The 15,957-nt window shown below is 47.2% G+C and overlaps 1 protein-coding gene across 3 annotated transcripts in view; it reads left to right on the top strand.

The window, feature by feature from the left end:
- Positions 1–15,957, top strand: part of LOC146808606 (uncharacterized) — a 70,569-nt gene that overhangs the window by 4,307 nt on the left and 50,305 nt on the right. For 2 of the 3 annotated variants that reach the window (XM_085623626.1, XM_085623625.1), the window contains one exon: positions 2,717–2,818. The exons of the other annotated variant lie outside the window; for it this stretch is intronic. In XM_085623626.1, coding sequence (XP_085479752.1) covers positions 2,717–2,818 — 102 coding nt within the window. The remainder of the gene's footprint in view (positions 1–2,716; positions 2,819–15,957) is intronic. 3 annotated transcript variants of the gene reach the window in all.

The raw sequence follows: 15,957 nt of genomic DNA, 5'->3' as shown, positions 1-15,957 counted from the left end.
GGCACCGACATGCTCAGTCTGACGTTTCTACTGCTAATGCTACTTGCTTCTGCCGACTTCTGATTGATTCTGTTCTTCTTCACTTACTCAGACGCGCGCTCTTACTCCTGCTTACAGCCACTCTTGTAATTTACCCTACTTTAATATTGATTCATACTTGCACTTACTTGTACTTCCTGCAGAATTACTTTTTCTTCTACTGTTCGTGTATTTACCTCTATTTATTACAACTCTTTATCCTGTTTTAATCTACTCTTACTCCTAATAAGATTTATTCTTACTTACAGTACTCTTACTACAATTTGCATCCGTCTGCCCAGTTCCATGCCACATCCATCCACCGACACCCAAGTGTTCATCCATCAACTCGTAACTAATCGTTCATCCATCCACACTGGCATCCATCCAGCTGTTGAACCTCATAGCCATTTGCACATTATAGTAGCACCCTCAGCCTTCCCACAATCATTTCATCGTTTTATATAACCACATAACTTCTTTATACATCTGTTTTCACATGCGTGCATACCTGTTGTCTAACTGCATAAGTCTGTGCATACATCTGCATATTATTGCTATGCATGTGTGTCAACAACAAACATGCCACCATTGCAACAAAGTACTCATATCCCTAAAACACGCCAGATCTATTGTTTATCCAATGTCTGTTCTTTTTTATTTTGTATGTAAATCAAATTATATCATGCAACGTTGATTTGCTGCTGAATGCAACGTAGAGTGTTTTTCATCATTCGTAAACATTTTATATTTATGGAAATGCATAAACATCTTGCTTTAGTTAATCATTAGGACGGGTCAAAGGCCCTGGGAGCTGAGGGGGATCTTGAATGTGGGGCTGCCTCACATTCAGGGTCACCCCCATTCTCATCACCTGCGACATGAACTGTCTACCACTCCGCTATGCGACTCGGCCTTCCCCACCCTCCCGTCGTCCCACTTTCCAGAAATACAGTGGAGTAGAAAGAATGGAATCCTGAGGGGGTAAATGGCAGCTTTGGAATGAAGGCAGAACACACAGTTCTATCGGATGGGCACCTAAAAAACAGCCTGGGAGAGTGATACTGGCACGGTCTAGCATAGAGTTGAAAACCAGCTTTGGCAGTATACACAAGGCGTGAATTCTGGCAGACTGCCTGTAGTCGGTAATGAATGGTGCTTGTATGTGCGTAGAAGCTGGAGAGTCCTAATGGCAAAACAGACACATTTCCCAAGTTGTGTGGAAGGAGATTCAGTGGTAGATATAACACATGTTTATCTCCTGCCACAGGGCTGCAGAGGCATTGCTAGAGAAGGAGGATTCCAGCCAGATCACACAGCTGCATATCAAGTTTTGTGGCCAAAAAAGAGAGTTGGAGCCGTCGGGAGATGAGGAATAGAATTTGTGCTGAGTGAGTTAAAGTGTTTGGCAGCAGTTTTGGCGGAAGTGCAGCATAACATGAAAAATCATGAAGCTGGCGGCTGTGAAAGGCCTGGAGCTGATGGAACAGTAAAGAAGAATAGGATAAAAGAGGAGAGTGGTCCTTGACTTGCTGGCTCTGTACTTCACCTGCCATTGAAGGATCCGCCCTGGAGTGATGAGCAGCTGGATATGAGGTGATAGTGCAGCATTCCATGCAGCCTCTCTACCTCAGCCAATGGATAAAACTGCATCATGCATGGGCTGCGATTCAATCGTACCCGTTGCTGAAACCCCAGCCATATTTGTCTCACCACTTCTCTCATCACAAAAAGCACTATTTGACACTGTTGCGGCTAGGATCATTCCCTCCACGAAGGATCTGACCCCGAAATGGAAGTTTACATGCCAACAAAAAAATGTCGCCTGTACGATCAAGAACAGTCGCTACTACACCTTCTATGCATCGGCCCTTCGCTACTAGAATCTCGAAAAACGAGATCTTCAGGAAAAACCAACTAAGGTCATGCAGAGCCGCAGTCATACAATGCCTCGGAGGCCTGTCAACCCAACTTTTCTGTCGAGCCATCACTTTTTGGAAAATGGCAGCCAAAGAATGGGATAGAAAATATGTTGAACCAACTTGTGTGGCTACGAGATGACTGCCCGGACACTCTTTATCTGCATTGACACTATTTACCAATTTTATCCATTGGACCATCATGCATCTTTTATAAATTGCACTAATCATAATTATAACATTCTTATTTTAACCATTGATGACGTTTGAGTATCTGACCGCACTATGTTTTCATTTTTTGTACCTTACAGACCCCCTTTTTTAAATCATTTTTTACTATGTGTTTTTTCCATCCTTTTCTGATTTTTAACGAAATCAAATAAAAGTAATCTTGACTGACTGACTCTCCACCCCAGCCACTATTTAACTCTCCATCCCAACCATCTCCCATGTAGTCCGTGACCAATACTTGGACCTGCTTCTCCTTGATGCTGATGGTGGACCTTATGACATGTTGTGTTCTGCAGGTCTTCTTTAGACTCCACGGCTCCTTGTGCGCGGTTTGTCTTTCTTTTGGACTACTTCTTGTGCAGTTCCTATTTCCCACTGCTGCTAGCCTCGTTTTAATACCTTCTGAGTTGCACTAATGGTACGAAGTGCTCAGTGCACCAGCCTTTGAATTTAACTCTAGTTGTGCTTTGCAGTTAATGTTGTTGTGAGATTCTACGGTCGCTCATGATGTGTCCATTAACAATGTTTTTATTCTCTCCTATTTGTAGGGCTTTGATGCTGCTGTGCTGGAATGTGACAAGAGCGTGCCTAAAAAGAGTGGTAGTATTCCAGTAGTAGAATTTATGGATTTCAAGATGCGTCACTGCACAGTAAGTGGTGGGCCTCTGGTTGCTCTTTGTTCTGTGGTCCTCTACGGTCTCGTACAGTTTGTGTAGAACAGAGAGCACGTGGGTGGCTTATCCTTGAAGGAAATGAGTGGCTACGTAGTGTTGTGAGGGATGTCAGGACTCCAGAAAAGGAGATCTGACCGAGCCAGAGAGTGCACAGGAGATGCTAACACGGGCACATGGATATGTTTCAGGACTCCTATGTTGAAACAGGCGGTGCAATGAGTAGTGGCTTTAGAATGCTTTTGACGGTGGGCGTTTAGTTGGAGTTTTCTCTACAGACTGCAATGACAGAGATTTGACTGTGTGTGCAGGTTGATGGGGTAAAATCTGAGAGAAGTGACAGGAGTTGGAAGTAGGAAGATGTCACCATTTCAGAGGCATATCTCAAAGTGTCAGGTGCCAGTTTGCAGCATCCAGGGTTCTTCATTTGTGGGGAAAGGATCTCATTATTTTCTTAATTGGGTGGATCCTGTGAGTGATCTAGGGTGAGGGAGGCCTGGAGTGAAGGTATGGTGGAGATTGAAAGCTGAACAGTGATTGCAGGCTATCACTAATTATTCTGGGTTTGTTCAGGGCATGCTGAGAGAGTTTTGTGTGTGTTTGTTCTCGGTTAAGCAGGATCTTGGTTTATGGGGTTTTGTTTCATCGGTAGTTGCAGCTACTGATATCGATATCTTATCAAGAGGGATTACACCTTCCTTTCTTAACTACATCAATTATATCCGCATGTAAATCTTTTTTGGATTTCTTATCATCTGATGGATGAAGTTATGTTTGCAATCGTGAGCAAAATATGTTTTTCCAACCATAAAGACGCATGCTTGGATCTGATTTTAGAAATTCTGATTTGGCAAACCAACCCTGGAGACTAAATTTCTCTATTCTGAATGACAGAAACCTGGTGTAACCAGTCTAAATATTAAAGAGACCTGAGAAACAATTATTTTCCAATGAAAATTGAAACTGACGAAGCTCATTTTTACAAGATACTGTATTGTGAGGACTGTAGGAAGGTGGATATCTGACTATGGTTACCCCCAACTTTTTGCCTAGTGTCTAGCTGGTTTTTCGACTTAGTTGGCCTGAGATCCTGCCATTCAGGGTCTCAGGCTGTCTGCTCTCTCTGTAAAATGGACTCCGGGTACCCTAGGTACATAACCAATTGGTAAGGGTCACCTTATTGGACCCTGTACAGTGTACCCTAGGTACCCAGGGCATAGGTGTACCCTAGGCCTCCCAGGGGCTGCAGCATGTATTATGCCACCCCTGGTCTGGCCTTCCAATCAGACACAACTGGCTGATCACTCAGCTGGGGCAAGGTCGTGTAATCACCCCTTGCTTAGATATAGTATGCCTATATCTACCCTTATATATAGACACATGTGTACCTATCAGTCACTCCTATGGCAGGCCTTAACAATCCTGGAGGCAGAGTGCTTGGTAACATGTGAGATGGTGCTCTAGCATGAGCTGAGCCTGTCTGCAGCTTTCGGAACCATGTCCTTATAGCTGTTCTATGATATAGCCTACCATATACTCTTAAAGTGCCTTATAATCTTAAACGGTTATGGTAACTATGGTTGGGCTGTATCAAAACATGTCGTGTAAGGTGTCTAACACTTTGGAATAATACCCCCATACCATTTCTGGTGATGAGGATATTATTCCTCCCTTCTAGAGGGAGAGACATGTTAAAATCATACTTTGCTGTGTAACCTCTGACCAAAGCCTCAGCATCACAAAATGGATGCTGCTGCCACGACACAAGTCTGACCTCCTGCAGCTGGGAGTGATCCCAGCCAGGGAGGCCTGGACAATAGGTTTCCTGCTTGGGGAGGTGCTAGCACCTCCCCAGACAGCCTTTAGTGTATTGGGGCAGGGTGGGCTGAAAGGAATGAGACATGCCTGGGGCACACAAGGTGTTCCTTGCATAGTCCAGTTCAAACCGGTGCTGGGGCACTCCAGCCCCAGCTCTGGCGCGAAACTGGACAAAGGGAAGTGGGTGTAACCACCCCCTCCCAGGTCCCACCCATAAGGCGTGACCTAGCAGGTATCCCAGCCCCCCAGATTAGTATAAGAGTGGGAGTTGGGCCTCAAGAGATTAGATTATCCTGAACCTGCAAAACTGAACAGAAACTCTGGACCTTCGACATTCGACGAAAGAAGAAGACTGAAGAATCTCCCTTGTAGCCAAGGAGTGGCTACCCTGTGCAAACAGGCACCATCAAGTGACTACCCTTTGCTTTGTGAAACGTTCGACGAGGAACCGACTGCAGAGCCCGACCAGAGCCTTGATTTCCAGACTTCTCCGACCCTCATCCACATCTGCAGCAGAGCTGAGATCCGTGGAGGCGACGAGCGACGTGGGACCGGCTACCTGGGAAAAGTGGCTAGTAACTTACAGCGCAGCTTCTGAGGTACCCTCGAAGTTGTGCACCGGGGATTGAGAAGCCCCAACCCCAAGCACCATCTGCACCGAAGACCAGCCCCCCACACTCCACGAGTCCTGCGTGGGGCCCTTCAGCATTTTCCTGCTTGCCGCGTCTGTCCGGTTGCTTGCCCGCTGGCTAGTGGCCTTTGTGACGACGCTCCCTAAAATCTTCTGCGCTGGTTTGGCTCCTCCAGACTGGCTCCCGCTTCTCTGCAAAGAAGAAGCACCCCAGACCTTCCTGGTCTGCACCAGAAGCAAGTCCCTTGTTCTTCGTGGGTTCCGCTTGCCAAGGCTTGGTGAGTCCTAGTCCAACTTCGACGCCGCCGACAGCAAGAGCCTTCGTGGGACAGCTCGCCTCCTGGTCCTGGTCGTCCTCGACGCTTCCTGGTCCTCCTGGCTCCAGCGACAAGCTTCACCTTCCCCTGCAACTCTTCACGACATCGCCTGGTTCCTTCCTGGTTCCACGTGGTCACTGGCTAGTGACCTTGACTCTGTCCCCTCTGCTTGCAGGTTTCTTCTCTTCTTGATCCCAGGCTTGGGATCCACCGGACACTCTCCCCTGACTGCCTGTCAGCATCTTTCTTCAGGCATCCATAGGAGTCGACGACGAAAACGACGCATCTTCACCCCTATGCACCCGCAGCCTGTGGGCTAGGTAACTTGGGTACTCCGGTGCTCATCAGGATAGTGACTATCCTGGTGTCTAGTTTTCAAGTCTCAACTTCCTAGCTACTCCGGAAGTGTCCTAAATCTATCTATTTCTAAACTGTAACATTGCTATTGACTGTTACGCATTACGCGTGAGTGTTTCCACTCTGCACACGAATCCCGTGGGCCTCCCACTCCCTAACTAACGCTAGTGTAGTGTAGCCCCAGCGATTCCCTAGGCCTAGGCCTATTCTATTTCCGTGACAGTGGTTCTTATACCACTTATTTAGTATATGGTTTGCGTGGCCCCTAGGGCCTAACTGTATTACTTACCTGTGTGACTTACTGTATGCATTAATAAGACTGTGTTGTACTTACCTCTAAACTCATAAAGAGTGCTGAGGGTTTGCTTAGAATAAATACACTTTATTTTATACATATATCTGTTGTGGTGTCCTTTCATTTGGTATTCAAGGGATTATATATGGTATCACAGCTGGCTTCACATGCCATTCAGAGTTTAGCCTAAGACTGCTCTTGTCCATGCTACCACTAGGATAGCTGGTCTATAAGGTTGACTTTACAACCAATCACCATAAGGGTATTTGGACTGATATAAGGTGTACACTATAACTAGTGACATCATACATCAGGCCAACTTCTCACATTGGTGAGCAGCGGTTGGGATCTGAGCTTGCTGTTGTAATACCATTATAATCTTGAGATACTAAATTGGAAGATCACACAGATATTGTCTAGGTACATATAACATAGTCTAGTATACTTAAGTCCTACTGGACTTAGTAGTGGTAGGTTGAAGGGAGTAACACACCCTGACTACAACTACTAGAGAGGTTTAGTAGAAACAACTAGTGTAGGTAGGTGCACACACCACACCCTCACTAGAATCATGCCCCTGAATGGAGATCACACTGATGCTCCCTCAGGAGAGGAGAATCCTAGACAGGTTCCCTCTAGGTATGATGCATTCACATTCCAGGAGATGAGACACTTGTGTACCTCCAGAGGAATAAAACAGGGTGCAAACCCTACCCTTAGACAGCTAGTGGAGCTTCTGGAGGCCTATGATGCTGAAAGAGCTGCCAGGGATGGTGCCATAGCTGTAGATAGGGGTCTACCCACCACAGAGGAGTCAGATGGGCCTTCAGATGGGGAGGTAGACAGCCAGGGCCAAGTAAGGAGACTTAGCCAGGCTAACCTAAGCTTACATGGGAGTTTGCATGGGGTCCCCCCATACAGACCCACAAGTAGGCATTCACAGAGAAACAGGAGGGACAGATCCCCTTCAGGGGAATCCATCCACTCCCATGTCTCTAGCATCTCTAATGCTTCCTCTCACAGGGGAATGACTTCACCTGAGAGAAAGGAGCATAAAGCCAGAATGAGGGAAGCTAATCTGAGGATTCAGAGGGAAGAAATTGCCCTTGCCAAAGAGAAGCTTGCTCTGGCTAGAGAGCAAAAATTGTGTGGGTCAGAACCCACTGGTGGCAGCAACATCCCTAGAGATAGGGATAGGTCTTATGACCATAGAAACCTAAGCAAGATAGTCCCCCCATACCAGAATGGGGATGACATCCACAAATGGATGACTGCTTTGGAGAGGGCCTGCAAAGTACAGCAGGTACCCCAAAGTCAGTGGGCAGCTATCTTGTGGCTCTCCTTTTCTGACAAAGGTAGAGACAAGCTCCTCACAGTCAGTGATGAGGATGCAAACAATTACAAAGTCCTGAAGAGTGCTCTGATAGATGGGTTTGGCTTAACCACTGAGCAATATAGGTTGTTGTTCAGAGACACCCAGAAGACACAGACACAGGACTGGTCTGATTTTGTGGATTGTGCCACTAAGGCTTTGGAAGGTTGGTTAACTGGCAGCAAGGTGCAGGACTACACAGGATTGTACAACTTGATTATGAGGGAGCAGATCCTTAGTAATTGTCAGAACCAGCTTCTCCATCAACACCTGGTAGACTCAGATTTGACCTCTCCCCAAGAATTGGGAAAGAGGGCAGATAAATGGGTCAGGACCAGGATTAGGCCTAAAAATCAGGGTGGTGACCAAAAGAAAGATACCACCAAACCTCAAGAGAAGGGTGGGGATAAAGCAAAAGAGAAATCTTCCTCAGGGCCCCAAAACTCCACACAGGGTGGTGGGTCCCAAGCTCCCTCCTCTACCACAGTTAAAAAGCCTTACTGCCATGTGTGTAAAACACCTGGGCATTGGAAAACTGACAGCAGTTGTCCACAGGCTAAAAACAAAACTGTTCCTCCAACTACTCCTGTCACACCACCTATTACTGTCAGCAGTAATCCCCCAGGTGGTGGGAGTGCCCCCAAAAATTTGGTTGGGTTTTCTTGGGGAACACAGGGGGATCCTGGCTTAGCCAATTCCCCTACAGCAGCTACTCTTGTCTGTGATGGTGGCATGGGGTTTGCCAACTTCACTGCCTGTCCCAACACTTTGGGTAGGTACAGACAGGAACCCTACATCAATGGTAGAAAAGCTGAGGCCTACAGAGACACTGGAGCTAGCATCACTATGGTGGCCCATAGGCTAGTTCCCTCTGAGCAGCTTTTGCCTGGTTTCTCATACCAGGTAACTAACATTGATGGCAAGCAGAACAGTCATCCCATGGCAGAGGTATGTCTCAGCTGGGGAGGTGTCACTGGCCCTAAAAGGGTGGCAGTGTCTCCAACCTTGCCTGTGGACTGCTTGCTGGGGAATGACTTAGAACTCTCAGCTTGGGCTGGAGTTGAACAAGACACCCATTCTAAAATGGTAGGCCTTTCCAAAAAGGGTAGTGGGGTTGTGCCAGTCACAACCCCTGTCCAAGTAGCTTTCCTCCCTGAAAAGGTTGGAAGGGCAGTGGTAGCCACAGCCCAGGCACAGACAGACTTCCCTGTAGAAATTGGCAGAGCTGTGACAGTCACAGCTCAAACACCAACTGAGTGCCTTCCTGAAAAGGTTGGCAAGGCTGTAATGGTCTCAGCCCACACTCAGACTGATATAGGTGTAGTGAAGCCTGAAACTATGGATCACTCCACACAAACAGAGAGTAGTGGGGAGGAAGAAAAGTCTCCCTCTCCCCAGACATTAGGAAGAGGTCAGCCTCCTCAGGGATCTGACCTCACCCCTTGTGAAGGAACTGCCCCAGAGGTAGCCAGGCCTGGCCTGGCAGAGCCTCTGATGTCAGTGGCCCCTTCCAAGGTGGGACCCAGTCTGGTGCAGGTAGCCTGCCTCTCTCTACCCTGCCTCAGTCAGCCCAGGGCTGCAGAGGTCAGGGAGGCCAGTGGACCCCAAGAGGGCCCCTGTCCACAAGAACCCCCCCTTCAAAAGAATGAGGATTGCCTGGTTAGTTGCCCTAGCCAGGTGATGGGTAAAAACATTCCTGAGGGATCCCCTTCACAGGTAGTTAGGGACCTCCCCCAGAGGGATTCTGTTGGGCACAGGCAAACATGGGACCTTAGGGCCCCAAACCTGACCTGTCCCTCCAGTAAGCCCACAAAAGGGACCCAGCCTCCAGCTTTAGGTAGCCAGAGGCTGACCCTGAGAGCACAGTGCAACTCAGTTAGAGAAAGAAAGGCATCCATGGTGGAGGATGATTGGAGGAAGCTGAGGCCTCACTTTGAGGGCACTCACTTCAGTACTCCATCTCAACACCAGCCTTTTTCTTTGCAAAGACACACCAAAGGTAGGGATTCCCTATGGTGGAGACCCTATGATATCTTTAGGATGAGGGATTGCTTAGTGGACCATGAGACAGGGGGTAACCATGCCAGTGCTGGTTCTTCCTTATATGGCCACTCAGGCAATAGAGGCTTACCTTGTCAAGGCCAGCCTTATCTCCTTTCGTTTGGGGGGGGGTTGTGTAGGAAGGTGGATATCTGACTATGGTTACCCCCAACTTTTTGCCTAGTGTCTAGCTGGTTTTTCGACTTAGTTGGCCTGAGATCCTGCCATTCAGGGTCTCAGGCTGTCTGCTCTCTCTGTAAAATGGACTCCGGGTACCCTAGGTACATAACCAATTGGTAAGGGTCACCTTATTGGACCCTGTACAGTGTACCCTAGGTACCCAGGGCATAGGTGTACCCTAGGCCTCCCAGGGGCTGCAGCATGTATTATGCCACCCCTGGTCTGGCCTTCCAATCAGACACAACTGGCTGATCACTCAGCTGGGGCAAGGTCGTGTAATCACCCCTTGCTTAGATATAGTATGCCTATATCTACCCTTATATATAGACACATGTGTACCTATCAGTCACTCCTATGGCAGGCCTTAACAATCCTGGAGGCAGAGTGCTTGGTAACATGTGAGATGGTGCTCTAGCATGAGCTGAGCCTGTCTGCAGCTTTCGGAACCATGTCCTTATAGCTGTTCTATGATATAGCCTACCATATACTCTTAAAGTGCCTTATAATCTTAAACGGTTATGGTAACTATGGTTGGGCTGTATCAAAACATGTCGTGTAAGGTGTCTAACACTTTGGAATAATACCCCCATACCATTTCTGGTGATGAGGATATTATTCCTCCCTTCTAGAGGGAGAGACATGTTAAAATCATACTTTGCTGTGTAACCTCTGACCAAAGCCTCAGCATCACAAAATGGATGCTGCTGCCACGACACAAGTCTGACCTCCTGCAGCTGGGAGTGATCCCAGCCAGGGAGGCCTGGACAATAGGTTTCCTGCTTGGGGAGGTGCTAGCACCTCCCCAGACAGCCTTTAGTGTATTGGGGCAGGGTGGGCTGAAAGGAATGAGACATGCCTGGGGCACACAAGGTGTTCCTTGCATAGTCCAGTTCAAACCGGTGCTGGGGCACTCCAGCCCCAGCTCTGGCGCGAAACTGGACAAAGGGAAGTGGGTGTAACCACCCCCTCCCAGGTCCCACCCATAAGGCGTGACCTAGCAGGTATCCCAGCCCCCCAGATTAGTATAAGAGTGGGAGTTGGGCCTCAAGAGATTAGATTATCCTGAACCTGCAAAACTGAACAGAAACTCTGGACCTTCGACATTCGACGAAAGAAGAAGACTGAAGAATCTCCCTTGTAGCCAAGGAGTGGCTACCCTGTGCAAACAGGCACCATCAAGTGACTACCCTTTGCTTTGTGAAACGTTCGACGAGGAACCGACTGCAGAGCCCGACCAGAGCCTTGATTTCCAGACTTCTCCGACCCTCATCCACATCTGCAGCAGAGCTGAGATCCGTGGAGGCGACGAGCGACGTGGGACCGGCTACCTGGGAAAAGTGGCTAGTAACTTACAGCGCAGCTTCTGAGGTACCCTCGAAGTTGTGCACCGGGGATTGAGAAGCCCCAACCCCAAGCACCATCTGCACCGAAGACCAGCCCCCCACACTCCACGAGTCCTGCGTGGGGCCCTTCAGCATTTTCCTGCTTGCCGCGTCTGTCCGGTTGCTTGCCCGCTGGCTAGTGGCCTTTGTGACGACGCTCCCTAAAATCTTCTGCGCTGGTTTGGCTCCTCCAGACTGGCTCCCGCTTCTCTGCAAAGAAGAAGCACCCCAGACCTTCCTGGTCTGCACCAGAAGCAAGTCCCTTGTTCTTCGTGGGTTCCGCTTGCCAAGGCTTGGTGAGTCCTAGTCCAACTTCGACGCCGCCGACAGCAAGAGCCTTCGTGGGACAGCTCGCCTCCTGGTCCTGGTCGTCCTCGACGCTTCCTGGTCCTCCTGGCTCCAGCGACAAGCTTCACCTTCCCCTGCAACTCTTCACGACATCGCCTGGTTCCTTCCTGGTTCCACGTGGTCACTGGCTAGTGACCTTGACTCTGTCCCCTCTGCTTGCAGGTTTCTTCTCTTCTTGATCCCAGGCTTGGGATCCACCGGACACTCTCCCCTGACTGCCTGTCAGCATCTTTCTTCAGGCATCCATAGGAGTCGACGACGAAAACGACGCATCTTCACCCCTATGCACCCGCAGCCTGTGGGCTAGGTAACTTGGGTACTCCGGTGCTCATCAGGATAGTGACTATCCTGGTGTCTAGTTTTCAAGTCTCAACTTCCTAGCTACTCCGGAAGTGTCCTAAATCTATCTATTTCTAAACTGTAACATTGCTATTGACTGTTACGCATTACGCGTGAGTGTTTCCACTCTGCACACGAATCCCGTGGGCCTCCCACTCCCTAACTAACGCTAGTGTAGTGTAGCCCCAGCGATTCCCTAGGCCTAGGCCTATTCTATTTCCGTGACAGTGGTTCTTATACCACTTATTTAGTATATGGTTTGCGTGGCCCCTAGGGCCTAACTGTATTACTTACCTGTGTGACTTACTGTATGCATTAATAAGACTGTGTTGTACTTACCTCTAAACTCATAAAGAGTGCTGAGGGTTTGCTTAGAATAAATACACTTTATTTTATACATATATCTGTTGTGGTGTCCTTTCATTTGGTATTCAAGGGATTATATATGGTATCACAGCTGGCTTCACATGCCATTCAGAGTTTAGCCTAAGACTGCTCTTGTCCATGCTACCACTAGGATAGCTGGTCTATAAGGTTGACTTTACAACCAATCACCATAAGGGTATTTGGACTGATATAAGGTGTACACTATAACTAGTGACATCATACATCAGGCCAACTTCTCACAAGGACCTATTAGTGGCAAGGAGGATTTAAAACTATTTTTCAACAAAATATTTTACTTGTTTTGTCCAGTGAAGAAACCGGTCAGATGGATGCTGAATCCAAAGTGAGAAAAACATAAAAAAATGCCATTAACTGTAAGAAGGTTGGAAAGTCACTTGGTATTGACAGATCCGTGTTCTCCCAGAATTCTTCACCTGTCCCTAGAAACCATAGCTATGCCCCTCACTGCCATCTTCAACTCAACGATCACGCAAGGGCGCTTTCCAACGGAGTGGGAGAAGGCTTCCATACTGCCACTATTGAAAAAACCTAACTTGGACGCTAAGGACACCCTCAACTACAGACCTATATCAAGACTCCCTTTTCGTTCAAAGGTGATAGAAAAAGCCATTAACATGGAATTATCTTCCTTTGTCAATGAGAACGCTATTCTTGATCCATCTGCATTTGGATTTCACGCTCCATACAGCAGGGAGCTGGCTCATTACCACCATTGAAGAGTTCAGTCAGACCCTGGATGGCGGGGGGATACTGCCCTGATCCTTCTATAATTCTAAGCAGCGTTTGATATGGTTAACCACGAGCTGCTGATAAACTGTCCAGCCTCTCTTGGGATCAGGGATAAAGCACTCTCCCTTTCTGTCAGAACGCTCTCAAGTGGTAGCATTGGAAGACTATCTCACCCTCCTTTTCACTACCCTGCGGCGTCCCTCAGGGATCTTCCCGGAGCCCAACACTATTTAATTTGTATGCCACCCCCCTGGCTAAACGAATCAAAAGTTATGGTTTTGCGTTAGCATGTTATGCTGACGATACATAGATAATTGTCTCTGTGAATAGCGCGTCTAGCTCTACAGCCATCATGTTCCGTGTCTGCATGAGTCATATAGGAAACTGGATGGTAGAGAATTGTCTAAAGCTCTACTCCTCCAAGACCGAGGTTCTCCTATTTGGCAATAGCTCCTCTATCTGGACAGCTTGTTGGTGGTCTTCTCAACTTGGCCCTTTGCAAATACCAGTTTGCAAAGCTAAAAACCTAGGAGGGGCTTTTGATACAAAACTGTCATTTGAAGCCCTAACTAATTACGTTACTTCCACCTGTTCCTTTATCCTTAAAATTCTGAGGAAAATACTTCCTTCGATCCCTTTTGATCTAAGAAAAACAGTGGTATCTGCACTTATCTCGTCCAGATTGGATTACTGCTGTACCCCGTCACCAGCGCACTGAAATGCAGTATCCAAAAGCTCCAGACTGCCCAAAATGCGGGAGCTAGAGTGCTCCTGGGGATCACCAGATTTGAATCTGCTTCAAAGGCCCTGTGTCAACTGCACTGGCTGCCGGTGGCAGAGCGGATCCAGTTCAACTCCCTTTGCATAGCTTTTACATCTTTGAACAAACTAGGGTCAGAGCAGATGTCAAGCTTTCTTAAGCCATACGCTCCAACAGGATCTCTTAGAGCAGCCGAGCACGGAAATCTCGTTGTCCCTAGAGAGCGCAGGGTCAACTGGGGTGGCAGGAGTTTTACCGTCACTACGGCCACACTCTGGAACTCCTTGCCAATCTCTCTTAAAAAAGAAACAAATCTGTTGAAATTTAGAAAGGGTCTTAAAACCTGGCTTTTTAAAGGGTGAGCCTTAGCTATTGCACCTAGCTCTGTCTGTCTGAATGTAGCGCCTTGACACCTCAGGGTATTAGTAGCGCTTTATGAATGTATCATCATCATCAGGTTCACTGTGAAATGTTATCAAAGACATTGAATGCAATTGTTCCAGTTCTCTGGGATGTTTTCAACGATACAGGAAAGTGTGGCTTCTGAGAGCTGATTGCTTTCATTTCAAGAGTAGATCCCACGGTCTCATTTCGTTCGTGCTGATAATTTAAAGTGAAGTACCAAACCCCAACCAAGGAAAGGAAGCAGCTATAAAGGTAGTGTTTACAAACCCTTTTTGAACTCTGCCCACTGGATACTCTTTGCTGTTTCATTTAACTCAGTGGCCAGCAGCAATGTCCCACCAGCATTGTCTTTTTGAAATAGATCAGAATCCACCATCCTTCACCCTGAGGCCCTAAACAAGACCTTTGAGTAAAGACATTGAACTTGATGCCCAAGGATCCAGACCTGCCTGTCAGAAGATCTGTGGATTGTAACCACAATGTGACACCTCACATGGTTACAAATCAGGAGCTAATTCAATCTGCGAATAGTTAAGCTAATGTTCTCCCACACATAAAAATAAGTTATGTCTTCGCCGGAGCATTTTGAATGATAAGAAATGTATTTATTTTAGAACACTCAAGACCAAAGTCAAAATATCTAACGATCTCTGGTGTACTGATACATCCTCTTCTCTACATGGATGACACAAATCTCTGTCTAGTGTCCACCTTTTGTTACATTAATCCCCAGCAAGTTGAACAGGCGCATCATGTGCATTTAATGATATTAATCATTTAGCATCATCTGCAATTTAGCTAAGATATGGATCATAAAATTAAATATAAACAGTACACACAGGTCAGTTAAGTGTATGATATTCACACAAATCATCCAATAACTTTCCAAACTTTCAGACAACTCTGCTTGCGTACAGCATCATCTCTGTAGACCTGCAATCCTTTTATTCTTGGTAACAGTTGGCTACCCCGCAATTGTGCAGCGTTATAACGCAACTGCCAATCCCAAATTAATAAAAGGTCTGTGTAATTCAGGTTTGGAATGATACCCCAGATACCTAGATTCATTGGCATCTAATCATATTGGGATACCAGTAACCAGAACGTGATGGTCAGCCACTTTCTTCCAGAATTCCTGAACCCCGGGACACTCCCTGATGTTATGGACAAAAATGTCTCTCACAAATTTCCCCTTCGACACAAGACATCTTTGATTCTCGTGAACTGCACCAGCGAAGTGTGTGCAGAACACACAGTGTAGGATCTTCTGTTGAACTAACCATCTTGCCTCTTTCCATTCCGAGTAAAATAGGGGTCAGTAATACTCTGTCAACAGCTTTTCAGTTTTCCAAAAGTATCTTGTGTGTTATTAATGAATGTCTGATAAATCCTGGTAGTAACCTTATGAACACTGGGTTCCATGACCATTATGTTTTTCAACGGCGAACTGTGCTGAACATCACTGCGTTTTGCCTTCCTTGAAGCCGCAGATTCAACTTCTTTGGTGCTGCAGCATTGGAATATTGTTCCAAATATTACATGCACAGTTGTGATAAGGTTATTGAAAACCATACCGAAAAACATCACCCTGTCGGGAGGACATATCTCTGAATCACCCCCAGCATCCTCTCATGAGTGGCAAACCGTTCCTCCAATGGCAGCAGTCCGTTTAGCATCCTCTCATGAGTGGCAAACCGTTCCTCCAATGGCAGCAGTCCGTTTAGCATCCTCTCATGA

The sequence above is a fragment of the Triturus cristatus genome, chromosome 8, assembly GCF_964204655.1.
Source record: "Triturus cristatus chromosome 8, aTriCri1.1, whole genome shotgun sequence".
NCBI lineage: Eukaryota > Metazoa > Chordata > Amphibia > Caudata > Salamandridae > Triturus > Triturus cristatus.
Note: the sequence above shows the minus strand (reverse complement) of the source record. Positions and strands in the feature narration are given on the sequence as shown.